The sequence below is a fragment of the Ceratocystis lukuohia genome, assembly GCF_044167205.1.
Source record: "Ceratocystis lukuohia strain C4212 chromosome Unknown Supercontig11_pilon, whole genome shotgun sequence".
NCBI classification, from domain to species: domain Eukaryota; kingdom Fungi; phylum Ascomycota; class Sordariomycetes; order Microascales; family Ceratocystidaceae; genus Ceratocystis; species Ceratocystis lukuohia.
The window spans coordinates 33,696-49,787 of NW_027263530.1; the positions used below are offsets into that span (position 1 = coordinate 33,696).

Genomic DNA, 16,092 nt, shown 5'->3' on the forward strand with positions numbered 1-16,092 from the left:
ACAGGCTCACGGCGTGATTCATTGTATTCGCTACGGTGCTAGGCTTGCTTGTCATGGCCAACACCACTACAACTACCACACAGCTACTAAGCCGGCAAAATAATCTTCATCCAGAAATGAACTTGGCTCACGTGTCAATAGTGAGTTGGGGTATGTTAGCCACCTCATTTTAGTGCAATCCTCCTTCCTCATCTTCTCCATCCTCTCCACAATTCAAACAGAGCCTCTCTGGTTTCTCCAAGTACCAGGCTGATTTGTTGGTCGAGGCTCCACTGTAGCATTATACTTGGAGGCCCTCGGATTGAGGCACCACTTCCATTTCCACAAAGCTGAGTAGTGCAAATTCTCCGAAGATAAAGTAGCGCCTGATTACAGCTCAATTTTGGCGAGGCTTCACAGAGCCATCATGCACAAAGTAATAGACTACAGTCGAATCATTGTGCACAATTGCAAGCATCAGCCGTTTTTGCTTGAAAGTGCGCACCCAGTTCTTCCTTGCCCCCGTGTCCCCGAGCGCGTCGATAACAGCAAACATCGACGTGAAATCTTTGATTGCCCACTGCTCACTGATATGGACAGGGAGGACCCATTCAAACTCGGGACCCAGAGTCGGCCTTGTCCCGGTCTGCTTTTCTATCTCCAACGCCGCAATTTGTTCATCTGGATGAATATACATCCGCCGTGGCGGCAGCCCGCTAATAAGTGGCCGAGGAAGACTGCCTTTATATTGAGAGGCAAGTTTGTCATCACACTTGTTTACAGAGCTATGATCTAGTCTGTGTGTCTTGACTCCAGTCCATTCATGTTGATTCTGCAAATTGTGTAGCACAAGATTCACAAGATCCTGTGTTGAAGGGCTTGCGGATGTGACATGGCCAGGGGATGGCGGTGATGTCTGCATAATGGAGCTAGTGGTGAAGCTGTTAATACTCATTTGAGACTCAGTATCTTATAGGCTAGAAGTCCAAAGTATCATAGTATTCCAGGGCCAGAAAGAGTCTATTCAATGGTTCTGTGGTGTGCAGGTATCCCGCAAGATGGTACAGCCAGGTATTTTTTTTTAATATCTGCCAGGAATGGAAAAAAAGAAAAGAAAATAAAGAGCCTAAGCGAAACAAAGAGGCCCAGCAGTCTTGAAGAGAGGGGGGATGAACACACAAGACTCCATTAGTGACTACAACAGGAAGAATTTTCTGTCATCAATTGCCTTCTCTTTCTGATCAATTTCTACAGAATTAGGTAGCTCACGACCTCATATGCCGACGACAAAAAACGGGCCTGACACCTGTCATTAACAGATTTGAAGACAGCTGCGCCCAGGTGTCAGTGACTGCAGGCCATTGTGTCATGTGACTGTGGCAAGACCTTAACCCGTAGTTCCCATTCTATGAAGGAATGGGTAACAATTCAATGGTTGTTCAAGCCCCAGTTGTTCACATCAACGTCATGCGCTGTCAAACCTAACTGCAAAGGTGAACAGCAAGCAGCGAACAGCGAATGGCGAATGGCGAATAGCGAATGAACTTGGCCCATATAAAACAGCCCTTGTTTCAATCACATCAACCCAACTAAAAAAGCACAGGTTCATACAAACCTCTTGCTCTCTTCTAATTAGTCGGCCAATGAGTCGTATTATTTCAAGTGGCAAATCGAGTGGATGCTCGCTCCGACTTTGTTGCCTAAGTGGCAAGAAAAAAATAGAATGCCTACTAGGGTAGGCCGAGTTGTAAGATAGTATAGTTGGTAAGAAGCAAAGGTAAAAGTAGGGGGGGAAAGGAGTTGGCTATGAAAAGCGAACGAACGATGCATCTCAAAATGGAGTTCATTCAAGATCTACGTTGCAAAGATACAAAGGGAGAAGAGAGCAAAATGGAAATAAATAAGTGGTAAACAAGTGATGTGTTTTCACAAAAAGCTCAAAACGCTGCTATCAATGGGTTCTTTTGATCAAAGCACTAGCTGATGACCACAGGCCAGGAATGAGACAAGCTTGGCCCCCAACCGTTCTAGACCTCGAGACTTTGAATAGGGTTAGACAGGAACCCATGGATTTATGCCAGATCTTACCTAATTTCAGGATTGGGTGCCTCACTGCCGCTGGGAATTTTGGTGTTTCCGGAGTTTAGGGAACAAAAAATGTCAACCAACCACTGGAAAGCCCGACAAACCCATCCTATCAAGGGTGCCAAAGCCAGAGACCGAAGCAAATTAGTGTTAAGCCTACCACCCCTTTAGTGGAGCACAAGGTCTAAGCATGTTCGTACTCACTAGTCGTGAAGCGGTACGGTACGTCGCTTTATGAGTATACATTTGGCCCTGGTCACCACCCTATTTCATCTTGAATCTTAAGAGGCGTTTGGATCTATTTCAACCTGTTTTCGTCCTGTTTGCATTTTTGTTTTTCCCATGAAAGCCGCCATATATTTAACTTTTGAGATATTCCGCATGACTTTGTTTCCGCCAAGCCCTATATACGCATAATTGTCAAATTCTCTTGCTCTATTTTGAGCTAGTCGCATCTAACACCTTCAAAAATCAAAAAGAAATATGAATTCTCCTCATGCTTCTACTCCAGGAGGCAATGAGCCCTTCCCTGAGCTCCCCCGGACAACAACGACCACACCTATCGATTCTCAGCCTGAGGAACTAAGCCGGTTCCCCTCATCAGGGCTTGCATCAACCATCCGTCGCATGTCAAAAACATTCGAGGAGTCAGACATCCCTCCCGGATTCATGGCTGCGACAGGAACCATCGCGTCCTCTGCCGTCAATCCGCCGTCGCGACGTAGAAGCAGCGTCAAGAGCACTGATGACAACCGTTCACCTCGACACGGCTCGTTTTCGCGTACAATTTCAAATGACAAGGGTACAAGCATTCGTCAAATGCCCTCCGCAGTCTTGTCCGTTGGGCCGTCTACCGCGATGCTCTCCGATGTCCAGGAGCATCCATCGGGCATAGAGTCTACTCCTCCACATCTGCCTCCACCTATTTCCACAGAAAATGGCGTTGAGGAAGCGGCAATCGGCACCCAAGAATCCTTCAAACAAGCGTCAGCCTCGGATTCCAGTGAAGGGAAGGCCTCTAATGTGGACTTCCTTGTCCGTTCCGACACTGCAACTTTTGACAATGGCTATCATTTCCCTCCATCCTATACTGCATGGGAGTCCACAAAACACTTTTCCATAGTTCTATGGAGATACTTCTTGACCCCTGTTGGATTTCTGGTAGTTTTGTATGGTCTCAACGTCATTGCATGGGGTGGTATGCTCTTCCTTCTGCTTTGCAACGCCGCTCCCGCCATGTGCCATCCTTCATGCAATGATATCAACTCCCCCCGCCGCAAGTGGCTTGAAGTTGACCAGCAAATCATTAACGCCTTATTCTGTGTTACCGGGTTCGGATTTGCCCCATGGAGATTCAGAGATCTGTGGTATCTCATGCAGTTCCGTCTCCTTAAAAAGTTTATGGGCCTGCAGCGGTTGGCTGGTATCAACAACTCTTGGTTTCGTCTCCCTGGTTCCCAAAGTCTGCCTCCGCACATTGGACCCGAAAATGTTGATGAGTGGCCCGCTGGTATTGATCCACTCGTTGTTCCTTATCCGTCAAAGTCTATTCCCCGGGCACCCTTGACTGGCGAGCGGGCGCTTCCTACGGCCATGTGGAAAATGGATACATTGGTATGGATGAATTTCATGAATACAATTTTCCAGGTCTTGCTGTCGGCCTTCATGTGGGGCATGAATCGATTTGACCGCCCAGGATGGGTGACGGGCTTCTTGGTCTCCATGGGAATTGGCACGGCTATCATTGGCGGACTCTTGATTTTCCTTGAAGGTAAACGCGTCAAGGGCATCGAAGGCGTTCCGCTAACTGATCGCGACATTGCCAAGCTTAACCACGATAAAGAATTGGGCATCTCCCATTACAATAATCTAAGTGCCAAGAAACCCAAGGTTTCTGGTGAGAAGAATCGGCTGGCGAAACGGACATCGTCTTCGTCAAAATGATTAGATGGTGATTTTATCGAATTTGGTACCTTTCATACTCATAGTTATTCATATTTGAATTCATAATTAATACTTGGCATGCATAATTGCGTACTTATTTATTCTCTCATATTATGCATGAATGATAAGAACCCGGAAATATTCACGTGACTCATGGGTTGGGGGAGGCCTAAATTCGAGAGCCAATAGAGTTGGAGTATCATAGTTAATCTATCTTGCCTATTTGGGTAGCCATGCGTTGCGCTCCTTATCCTCCTTATCATCTTCCTTAACTTACGTCAATATCCTGTCTGCCATATCCTCTCATCTTCTTTTGAATTAAATACAACTAATAGTTTGTATAAGAAACAACTGAGCTGTAACTTTAATAACTGCCTCGTCTTTTGCGCTTTTGCATAACAACCTCCGGTCCCCCCCTATCGCCTGAAGTCTTGCCCTTTTACTTGAGAACGTGTGGAATCTTGCCACCAAACCTCACTCAACATGGCGGGTAAAACGATGGTTCCTGTTCTAGTTGTCATGATGTTGTTGACTGGCGTTTCCAACACTTTACTGACAAAGTACCAAGTGGGTCTTGTGAAATATTCCATGATCATATTTGACCTTTAATGTTCTAAATGCTGACTCAAACAACTTTGGTGTGCCTGCTAGGATAAACAATGTGTGTATAACTGCGACGCAACTGACACCACGAAGCGCCACAACTTTGAGCAGCCAGTCTGGCAGACCGTGCAGATGTTTGTGGGCGAGATGGGATGTTGGCTCGTTATTGGACTCACCGCCCTCTACAACCGCTATTCTACGAAGCGAACAGTCGCGGGATATGAAGCTATTGCTACGGACGAGACTGACGAGACTGACGCGACTGACGAAACCGAACTTCTTCCCAAGTCTAATAACATCCTCCAAGGACGCCGAATTGTCCTTCTTTCCCTGCCCGCAATTTGCGACATTTGTGGGACTACCTTGATGAATGTCGGACTTCTTCTTGTTGCCGCTTCTATTTATCAAATGACCCGTGGAGCTCTTGTTCTGTTTGTTGGTCTCTTTAGTGTAGTATTTCTACAGCACAAACTACACTTGTTTCAATGGATATCCCTTGGCGGTGTCGTGCTTGGAGTCGCTACGGTTGGCCTTGCAGGTGCCATATACCCCGACACCCCCGATGACATCGCAAAGGCCCTGAGTGGAGAGAAGCCAACTGAGAATTCCGCTGTTCTCACTATTGTGGGAGTCTTGCTCATTGCAGGTGCCCAGATATTTACTGCGACCCAGTTTGTCCTAGAGGAATGGATACTTTCAAATTCCACAATTGACCCCATCACAGTTGTTGGCTGGGAAGGCTTATTCGGGTTTTTAGTCACACTGATGGGGATGCTTGTCATGCATTTCTTGCGCGGCCGTACTGACGATGGCCGGAATGGCATTTTTGACATTGTTGAAGGCTGGAGACAAATGACCTCAAGCCGCGAGCTAATTATTTCCAGCATATTGATCATGATCAGTATTGGGTAAGTAACGTACAGGAATCTATATGAGCCTTTCTGCGTGAATGCTTTTTTTTTGGCTAATATATAACATAACCAACAGTGGCTTCAACTTTTTCGGTCTTTCTGTCACCCGCTCTGTCAGTGCTACTTCTCGTTCTACCATTGACACTTGCCGCACCATTTTTATTTGGATGGCTTCTCTTGCTTTAGGCTGGGAGTCATTCAAGTGGCTGCAAGTCCTTGGCTTTGCTTTGCTTGTGTACTTCACATTTGTCTTTAACGGAATAGTCAACCCACCGTTTGAGAGGCTTCGCCGCGAAGGTTCGGTTGAAGAGCTTCTGCATGAGGAGCCTATTGAGCACATGTGAGAATTGTGAATGATATGGGATTGCCAGTTTATTACAGGGAATTTATATATACAGTCTATCATTGACGTTCTATGTCACGCTTCTAATAGAATCATAGCTAGAGAAAAGTGCATGGACACATAATGCCAATATGTTACGATAGGTTGAAAAAAGAGGCATGTCTCCCTTTATTCGCAAATCAACAGGTCGAGTTCTAATATGAACTTGCCTTCTTTATATTGCTCCCGAGGTTCGTATGCTTTGTCATAGGTCCACCCAACCACAACCTTACATTGTCGACACATGATGTCACGGACTATGTGGCGACCAGTGGTCATTTCTCTGTCATTGGGATCGCCACATTCAATGTTGACAACCGTATCAAACAAATAGGCTGTGCCATGTGTGCCACGAAAGCTCTAGATGGAGGCAAAGTTTAGCATGTCAATTTATACAAGGCCCTCTTTTGGGACGTAGTTTTTTATCTTCGCTTACCTTGCTCATGATATTTTCCTGCGCAGAGAGGTGAGTGCGGCATTTTTTGCAGTGGTAGATTTTGGTGTTATCACTCAGGTAAACGTTGTGCTTAAGACCCATGGTGATAGAATCCAATCAAATCCGGTCAGATAGCGACGAGCGTAGAGACCGAGAGATGTATGGGTGACAGCTATTTGCGGATTGATATCAATTGTGTATTTGGGTTCACAAGTCAGGCTGTTAATGCTTTGCTATGGTATATCGAAGAAAGGGAAGGAGGGGAAAGAAAGGAGGGTATGGTACGGGATTATGTGGAATATTGCGTGAGTAGGATAGGATATTGGTTGATCAGGTTGTTAGCCAAAGAGAAATCAAGCAATGAAAGAACAACCGGGGTGGTAGGTATGCAGGCTATTATTTAGAACAGACAAGAAAGACAAAACCTGGGTTTTCTGGTGTGTTTTTTGTTTTCCATGGAAAACAAGCGCAAACAATGTACCAAGACATGGAGATGCGATATGGATAGAGCTAAAAAAAAAAGCAAGTAGACAGGGAGCGGGCGGGCTGGCTTGGTTACGAATTCCGGTCAGCTGACTTGGTTTCGCTTTCCCCTATGAAAGCAGCATAGTATAGTGAGGGGAAAATACTGGGGCTGAATGGGTTACACAGGAATGTCACCGCGATTTGATTACTTGAACAAGAATAAAGCCTGAAGTCAAACATGGAATATTTTATGGCAGAGGAAATAAAAGCGGTAGAGTTATGAAAGAATATGTACATGTGGTTAAACACACAAAAAAAAGAAAGGAGAGCAAAAAAAGATCAAAACAAGCTACTCAGCTGAACCCAGGCAAATAAGACAATAGACCAACCAGTTAAAAAAAGGATCTGGCATGATACTGCATCAAGATGTAAGTGCAAAGAAATGACGCAAAAATTCAAAAGGAAACAACAACCAACATCAGACATAGCCCTAGTCCCTCTACCAGGTAAACGCCTCCTCAGCGAAATCAATTTCGCCACGCATCTGCTGAGAGCGTGTGGCACTGCGGACCTCGTCACTGAGCGCACCAGGACCGCACACAGACACGCACATAGCGCCAACCTGGCTATCAACCTCGGTAGAAATCAAGGTCTCAATGTTAGGCTTGCCAGGGAACATCTGGACCGTAGATGAAGGGCTGTGGACTTCCTTGGCAGAGCGAGGGCGTGTGACAAAGATCATGATGCGGAGGACATCGCGGCGCTTTTCAAGCTCAAGTATGCTGGTCATGAAGGGGCGGATCCACTCCAAAAGGTCCTGGTTGGGAATAATCCACACAAGAACAACCTTGCGGGTGGCTACAGTGCCATTGGCATATCCGATAACAAGCTCGCGAACATGGGGGATGGCCTGGGTCACACCCACACCACCGGCAAAAATCATGGCAGTTCCGTATGAGGCCATGCTGGGGAGATGTCCGTAAGGGCCCTCAACCAAGCACCGGGTAGAAAGACGGCCCTCAGGCGCAGCCGATGCCTTTTTGAAAATGCTCATGGTAGCGCCGGTGCGGGCACGAACAATAAAGGAGACCGAGGTCTTGTTCATGGCAAGGGCGTCCTGCTTGGTCATGGCCAGGCGGTCAATACTGGAGTCCGAGACTGATTCGCTCCATGCAACAGAGAATGGGTGAGACTGGAGAAGTGTAATAGAGGGGAAGTAAAGGTACGCATGCTGGCCGGGCTTGAAGTTCCATGGGCGTGCCAGGGTGACGGTAATACGGACAGCGTTCTCAGGGAGAGCCTCAATTATGGTACGGGAGCCACCCGAGCCAAGGTTGTTGTACAGAATGCGAGCAACACGCAGGCCACGGTCACAAGCCCAAACGACAACAGCAGTAGTCAAGTACGGTCTCTGGGGGAAGTCCTTGAGCTTCAGGTGGTACCATAGACCGTACACAACGGTTCCAGCTGCAAGAATGTGCAGCATCTTGAAGGTTTCGTAGAAGGCATGACGGATAGGACTGTAGGCTTGGATGAGAATGAATACCATGCCAATAGTAGCCTATACAAAAAAAAAAAAAGAAGAAAAAAAGATTAGCACGAGATGTTTGCAGATGCGTGTCTGAGGGGATGACTTACAATGACACCGTAGCGCAGGAAAGGAACGTTGAAGGAAGTCGAAATGGCAGTGCTCAAGGGGGTGCTGACGGTGTTGGCAACAAAGTGAGTAATGGTGTGGACAATCACTTCAATGACGACAATGCGACCGAACCAACGATGCAGAAGGTTAAAAGAATCGAAAGAGAGTCCCATGAGAACAATCAGCGGGTTGTTTCTAGAAGCCATGAAGAACAGAGGAACCTAGACGTCGGGTTAGCAGCTAGCCCAGATATGAGGAATGACGTGACGCAAGTGCACCACTTGTTGTGGGCCTGGTTTGAGAACGTACCATGTTGGTGACAGCCAAAGCGCCCGACCGGTTGCGGACAGACTTGAAAGCAGTAACAGTGTCACTGGTGTAAGGGATCTCGAGAAGACAGAAAATGACGTTCGTGGCAAAGTAGAGGACCAGGAAAACAAGCTCCAAGCGGGTTGGGAGTGTTCCCATGTTGACAGCAGTGGACAGCTGGATTTCGCGGTTGTGGCGCTTGTTCATGATGGGGGCATACATTATATGCTTTTTGAACCAAGACATAGTACCAGCGCGCGAAAAGTAGTTCTGGTTTTCGGTGTTGAGGCAGACCATGTGACGGATCTTACGGTTGGCAGAACCGACGATGGTCCATACTAGGAGAAGGAAGCCAAGACTGCCACAGATGATGAAAAGATAATGGGAGAGGTTTTCATTGCGTTCAGCTGCGAGCTTGGCAGCAGCTTTCATAGCCTGTGTAGTTGCATTTCCACCGCCAGCAGTGGGAGAAAGGCTAGATGAAGCGCCAGTAGCAGCGCCAGCCACAGTCTTTGTGGCGGCAGCAACAGCCGAGGTGGTCGACATTGTGACTTGTTGGTTTGCAAGATGTGCTAGTTGTATTTCCCGGGCCTTCGTCGTAGGGGCTTCAAAGAGAGCGTGTTGTAGGCCCGTAGCAGTCGGCAGGAAGCAGTCAAGTCGGAGGGTGACGGTGATGCAGGAGGGCCGAGTACGAAGCAAAGACTGAGGTTTTTAAGATAGAATCTGCTGTATGGTTGGAATGGGCGTGCGCAATGAATGTGGTTGGCTAGGCGATAGAACGGGCGGGATCGTTAACACGTGGGAAAAGGGCAATGGAAGAAGCGAAACTTGAGTAAACCAGCTGGTTTGTGGAGGAAACCAGAAAACAAAGAAAAAGAGATGCAAAAGAAGGCAAGGAGAGAAAAGTAAAGAAGATGAAGAAAATGAAGAAAATGAAGAAATTACCGAAGCAATAACCCAAGAGAAAGAATATCTAAGGAGCCAGAGAAACAGAGGAAGAGCGCTGGTGAAGAAAACAGGCAGACGGCCTACTCTAATATGGGCAGTCTGGACGGCTCTACCTGCAATGTTCACACAACAGCACAGCAGAAGGTAGTGTTACAACACCAAAACAACCCGGTCGACTTGGACCGACGTCCGTAGGTGAGCAAGAACAAGAAAAAAAGTACCAATATTGGAGGATCCAGGGGTGTGCAGTCCTTATGGGCGTAGTGGTATCAAGTCAAAGCCCTGTTACGACGCTTTCTTCTCCGCTTGTGGGGGGGGGGGGGGGGTGGGGGCTGCTTTTTTGCTCGTGATATTCTCCCTAGCTGCAATTCCGAAACCCCCTCTAGCATTGCTTTCTTTTTTCAATGCTGACCTTGTCGGGGCTTGAAGGAGGGAGAAAGGAAGGGGCTGGCCAGGAAATGGAAAAGAGCAGTGTTGGAAGTGCATGAGACAGCAAAACAAACCAAAGCTTGGCCAAGAGAAAAAAGGCAAGACACCCAGGGGGGATTTGGAAACGCAAACCCGCCTCCAACGCTTAGTGTACACAGAAAATATTTAGGCCTTGTAGTGGTCTTGGGAATGTCGGGCAGTGTCGCAAGAAGGCATCATGGAAATAGAGGTAAGATGCGTTTGTTACATAGACCCAGGCTCACATGCGATGGACAGCACCCATCTGTCTACCAAGGCGTGGCGAGCAACAAATAGCCAAGGAAACGGCTGCTCCTGCATGCATGTAAGCCAGGGGCTAGAGTTGCAGATTCAAACCCACCTCAAGTTGGAAAGACGTTTCCAGTGCTGTTCACATCACGCAAAAGCCTGGCCTGGGTCAGATAGCTCCGCTAAACCCACCAATACAAGCACATATATGCATGCATTACAAGCGTGGTTGGGTACCTGGCCTTCCTGCATACATAAACATGCGCATCCACTTACGTCCAGTGGGCCAATAGTTGGACGGGAGCAGGGAGAAGTAACCAACTCCGTTTAGACCTACATATTTGTACGTGGCGGCGTGGCGTGGCGTGGCGTGGTGGCTACTGCAGTTGTAGCATACACGATGGGGCTGCACCGCGTCTGCGAGCAGCTTGCTTCCACGCTTGTAGAAGCCAAGATTAGAAAGGCGAAAAGGCACACAGCGTCTTGTTTATGGCAGAGACCCGCCGCTAGACTAGTCCTATTATATATAGAAATGGGCGAAATACGGGGGAGGGGGAAACAATGGCCGTCGTCGGCACTCCCAGCTCCATCTCAGCGATCTTGTCGAAATTGAGACCAGGATCGAGACACGCACAAAAATAGGCGCGCGGTGCCTTTTCACATCTGGCGAAGCAGGCAAAGCATAGCGAGGTCGAAAAATAGGGGGTGAAAAAACGATGAAAAAAAAAATAGGAACAAAAATAAAAGCTGGTGGAAAAAATAGAAAATAGAAGAAAATAAAAATAAAAATAAAACGGCGATCCTTCCTCCCCGCCTTCCTCATAGGGCAGGGGCGTCGCTTCCGCTATCTTCTTGGCTACGAGGGCGACGTAAGCTCGCAAATATACGCTGTGAGCAAGTCGTGATTCGCTGGCAAGTTTGCCCCATGCGGCTTCACATGAAACAAAGCTCTCTTGCGCCAAGACCTATAGGGTAACACTAATAAAGGAGTTAAATGCAACGCAAGGCCTATACAATCACTACCATAGTCTCGCTTGTGTTTTTTTTACTCATGCCTGTCAGTCAAGCTCGCATCTGCTATAGACAGCCCAAGTCACACCGCCATGTCGTTCAATAGCCTGAGCAGCTATCCATCTAGCCGTCCGCCATTTGTGCCCCCATTCCCCAAAGGAGAACAAACAAAAATACTGACAGAAACTCAATACTAGCACAACCCCTTCCAATCCAAGCTAAGGAAGCTTTGACCCTTCGCTCGCTCTTTTGCACTGAGATGCTTCATGGCAATCGCTCGGCAAATCCTTTGCTAGTGCAAATCATGACATGGGCAACGACCATGTTTTTCCCAAGTCGCCTCTCGAGACGAAACCAAACAGTGCTATCTGAGAGTTGAGGTGGTGATCGGATATCATAGCGTTCAAGTGCGGCCAAGCATGGCACTTCTCATAAGCCTTCGTTGCCCTCTTGTGCTGGTGATTTCTCGCCTTCGCTCCAATGATAAAGGCAGGGTTGCTGTAGCTTGGGTAAGGGCCATATCCAGGGCCCAACATGCACGGCTAAGAGGAATTGTCTCTGTTCGCAAGACCTTATGGCCCAGTGGCTACTAATAAAACACACCAAAGGTGGAGGCTGCACAGATCACGGTCCTAATCCTGGATGCCCGGCCTGTCTCTTGTGGTGTTCATCACAAGTTCTTCCCATTCATCCCGGAAAGTCTGCCTGAAGATCGCGGAAAGAAAAATTAAAAAAAAGAGTCCTTTTTTATCTAGCAACCACATGATTCTCCGGGGGAGGGTTGCGCGCGTGCAGCTCATGCTGGAGATGAACATGTTTAGCTTTAGCTCCCGCGCGGTTTAAACCAGGGAGCCAGAACAGCTTGCAGAAGAACTTCGAAACGTCTGATATATTAGCTACACGAGATGGGTGGAGAAAACTAGAAAGGTGTGACAACGTCCAAGTCAGGTGTTTAGAGTCTAGATCGAGATGATAGAAAATCACGTCTCCTCCCCCCCCCCCTTCCCTTAGCAGGTAGAATCATGTCATGTAGGTGTCCCTGGCCTCTATGACCTCCAACTATTTGAAAACACGCAAGGTTGTAGAACTATGAGAGAAGAGTGTGTCAAGACATCCCGTCAATCTTGATAAAGCTCTTGCTGGCGGCCCCCTACGTTTTTCCTGTTTCAGATTTTGAACCCCACCTCCGCTCACCAGGGTAGCTTCGCGTCCTTTAGCCCCTGATGTGATTCGTTTTTGTACTTTTGTAAAAAGAGCATAAGATATCACACAACCTAGATAGGGTTTCTACAATCGATAACCGTAGCGTACTCATCATCCATATGGTGACTCTAGCTCCACTCGGATTAACATCGCGCAGCACAGCTCTAGAACTTGGTTCTTGAGTAAGTAATCAACGCAATTAATCTATTAGGCGCCAGGTGACATGTCACGTGGCTAGCACATAGATCATAGCAACATGTACTCCTGGTGTTGTGAGTTGCTATTGCAAACTTTTATTGAGTTGTAGCCGATACCGATTAGGTTCCTACGCTATCTAGGTTGGGCACCGCGGATATGGGCTGTGTGATTAGCCAGGATTCTACCGAATGGGGATAGATGCTCCACGGCACATGGAAATCCTGCAAATAGGTTACAATGTATTGATAGATTTTTCATACACAATCACCACAGTATGCTAGCATCAAACCCCCCTTGTAGACCAAGAATTGCCTGTAGTTATTTCGGAACTCGCTCGAAACGCTGGCATTTTCTTGGTGCATGATGTTTTGTCGTGTTTACTGTGTCGTTAATGCATCGTTTGTGCATCGTTGGCGTAGAGGAATTTCCTTTAAATTTAGCGTCGTCTTGTCGTGGACTTGCACATCAAACCTTATCATTCCGCATCATCTCCTCTGTACTGTCGGATGTTGGTATAGAATGATGTCGTTGGTGGGTAGTGGTTTGGTTGTGTCCGAGGTTGTAAACGTCATTGTTGCAAGAGTCGCAACTCAGACCTGCATCCTTAGACGCTATGCAATCCGAAGCCGCGAACCTGCTGGTCTTTATGGAGCTGTTGATGTGGTTTGATCTCAAGGAGTCCCGGAGTCGGCTAGCACTGAAAAGAGGTTTCAACGCGGGGACGCTGGCACAGATGATTGCGGTATTGATTTCAATCATGGACCAAAGGTTTACCTTCAGGGTAGCAGCAGTGTCTACTGTCAGCAGCCGTCAAATAAACAGGCGAGTCAAGCTATAAATCAGAAACTTACACTAAGGGCGTTGAGAAAGGGGTCTGTGGCTTGGGTGTATTCACGGATGCTCTTGAGTCGAATTATGGAGGTGATTGCAGAAAAGCAGCCCACCCCAAACACTGCTATGAGTGCGTATTTCTCCTTTTGAGAGCGGTTAATTTTAATGAGGCTGGCAACAGGGAGGGCAAGGATCCAAAAGTCGGATAGAATATTGATAGAAGATGTAGCTACATGCATGTCTTGTTAGTATCACGTTACACATATGGAGCTGCCCTGCTTGCTACAACTGAGTATGCCTACAGTAGAAGAATGCCGTAGTGTTGATGCAGTGGCCATCAACATCGCCGGTCATGTCCCACCATTTCTTCAGCGGAGTGCATTGATTGGTGGTGACAATGAGGCAAACGATAAAGAAAATGCCGTGAAATATTAGAGTACCGATCGAGAGCCGACGAAACCATGGCTCCACCGCTATTAGTTCAGGCTTGTTAGAAAGAGATATTCTTTCATAGACCGAGACTTACGGGATGCTGCTGCAACTTGCCAAAGCGAAGGTACATGAGAAGGATTGAGATTTTGGTCAACGAAACAACGACGTAGTAAGTTATCTCAATCGCAAGAGTGACCTTCAGCAGGCTGACCTTGTTGTCCAAAGTCAGGGACTCCATAGGGAACCCTATGTGGTTTGCCCTCCCAACGAAGAGCTCAGCAATATAAGCCACAATGCCAACCTAGACGGGAAAGAGTTAACTCGTGTACATAGAGCAATGCTGGTAGTATGAGAGGCTGCGATACCCAGGCAAGAACAATAGTCAGGTCATCCCATCCCGGCTTTCTTAAAACGAAAAGTCGTGTTGCAAGACGGATAATAACAACGCAGGCTGCTTTTATTAGCGAAACGGCAAATTAACCAAGACTAGCACGATACATACTTGAGATGCCTACTAAGACTGTGCTTGCTATCACTGTTCCGTTCTGGCGTTCGAGGTTGGTTGGCATATTAGTAGCTGTGCAATATGTTTATATGAATAGTGACGACAAGAGGGTTAAAGGCTATTATTAAGGCAGCTGACACAGCATTACGAAATGAAAGGAAGAGGAGAAAAAAAGAGCCCTGCAAGAGACCGAGTCAAGTCATGTCATGTGTATGTTTAAATGCCACAGGGAGACGGCCTTTGAACCCATCCCTCCGAACAGAATACGGGCCGCGTTCCCTAGAAGCTCAATCAAGGCCCTTGCCCCCCTTTCGCTAGGTGGACTGTCAAAGGATTAGTTGACGGACATGAAGCTAAGGAAAGTTGTACAGTGGAAAGCATGCTAGCTATTCGCAAGGCAAGAACGTTCGCCACCAAGCCATCTAAAGGGAGGCATTGGTAGGTCTAGGCTACAATCCAAGGGCTACCATGCATAGCACGCTTGTCTCGAGACGGATGGAGCTGCGCTCTTTTATGGGCCGTGATGTGCACCAAAAAAAGCTGACTATGAACATAGTTCGCATGTCGAAGTCTAAGCTAGCACCGAGCATTCTCATAGGTGGAGATACGATGTTAGTGCTAGTATGGACAGAGGATCTAGTTCCAAGGCGAGCCGTCTATGAAGGGAGGAGTGCTTACGCCTCTAGGATGGCTGGGTGGCAGGAAGCCTGAAAGGAAATTCAGCTGGGCTAGGCTAACTAGGTATTGCTTGGTGAGGGCCTGGCCTCTATCGCTTGTTCATTGTTGATATAGTGCATCGCACAGCAGCGATAATGCGGAAGGGAGAAAAAACCAGGATAAGAGCATGAATATCTGTAGCTGAGCACTCGTGATACTATGGAAAAAGAGCGCTGATTCACCCATACTGCAGTTGTTGTTTGGAGGCTAATGTTGTGTATTTCTTTGTCCAACACGACCCGCTTTACTGCACAATGACTATAAACAGCTAGCTTTTGACAAAGTGAATGAGTTGAGTTTCAATGTGTCGTTTTTTTCATTGTCTTACTTCATTTCAAGGGTGTGACTTCAGCCAATCATCGTAAGTTTTTTTCTCGTCTGTTTTAGTATTCTACTGTGCGTCTTTAACTTGTGCCCTATCCAAGCCTCGGCTTTCTTGTATTTAACCCTAACGAATGATGAAGGCGATTTCCGCGCTCTTTGCTCCATAAAAACACAGGACACAGACAACTACTAGGACATGCTTTCTGTGTGATTTCTCTCGTTGCTACTGCGCTGCGCTGCTTTGTATTTGAACCCTAACTCTGTTTATCCTTGCACGTATTTGTGGCCTGTTTTGGCCCCTGTCTAGAAGGCCACTCAGGCCATTTTGTGTGACTAGGATAACAGAATAAGACGACAAGTCAGGCCACTCATTTTCATCAAGTCATTCAGTCAAGTCCCTGTTACAAGATGACTGGTGAGCGTCTTCTTGGATATTTTAAATATAAGACTGCCATGAGCAAGAAGATGAGCTTC

The 16,092-nt window shown here is 47.2% G+C and overlaps 3 protein-coding genes across 3 annotated transcripts; 2 read left to right on the plus strand and 1 right to left on the minus strand.

Moving 5' to 3' along the window:
• Positions 1–2,547: 2,547 nt before the first annotated feature.
• On the plus strand, positions 2,548–4,008 carry HOO65_110006 (putative alpha-l-rhamnosidase c; the record flags this gene model as incomplete). Its single annotated transcript, XM_071001722.1, has 1 exon — positions 2,548–4,008. One exon carries the CDS (start codon positions 2,548–2,550, stop codon positions 4,006–4,008), a length of 1,461 nt encoding a protein of 486 aa, XP_070855716.1.
• A 750-nt stretch (positions 4,009–4,758) lies between these two features.
• HOO65_110007 (Solute carrier family 35 member F6) lies at positions 4,759–5,866 on the plus strand (the record flags this gene model as incomplete). Its single annotated transcript, XM_071004745.1, has 2 exons — positions 4,759–5,519; positions 5,599–5,866. The coding sequence occupies 2 exons, from the start codon at positions 4,759–4,761 to the stop codon at positions 5,864–5,866; spliced, it is 1,029 nt and encodes a 342-aa protein (XP_070855717.1).
• A 1,438-nt stretch (positions 5,867–7,304) lies between these two features.
• Positions 7,305–9,299, minus strand: HOO65_110008 (putative ferric reductase transmembrane component; the record flags this gene model as incomplete). Its single annotated transcript, XM_071004732.1, has 3 exons — positions 7,305–8,366; positions 8,444–8,665; positions 8,754–9,299. The coding sequence occupies 3 exons, from the start codon at positions 9,297–9,299 to the stop codon at positions 7,305–7,307; spliced, it is 1,830 nt and encodes a 609-aa protein (XP_070855718.1).
• Positions 9,300–16,092: the final 6,793 nt, after the last annotated feature.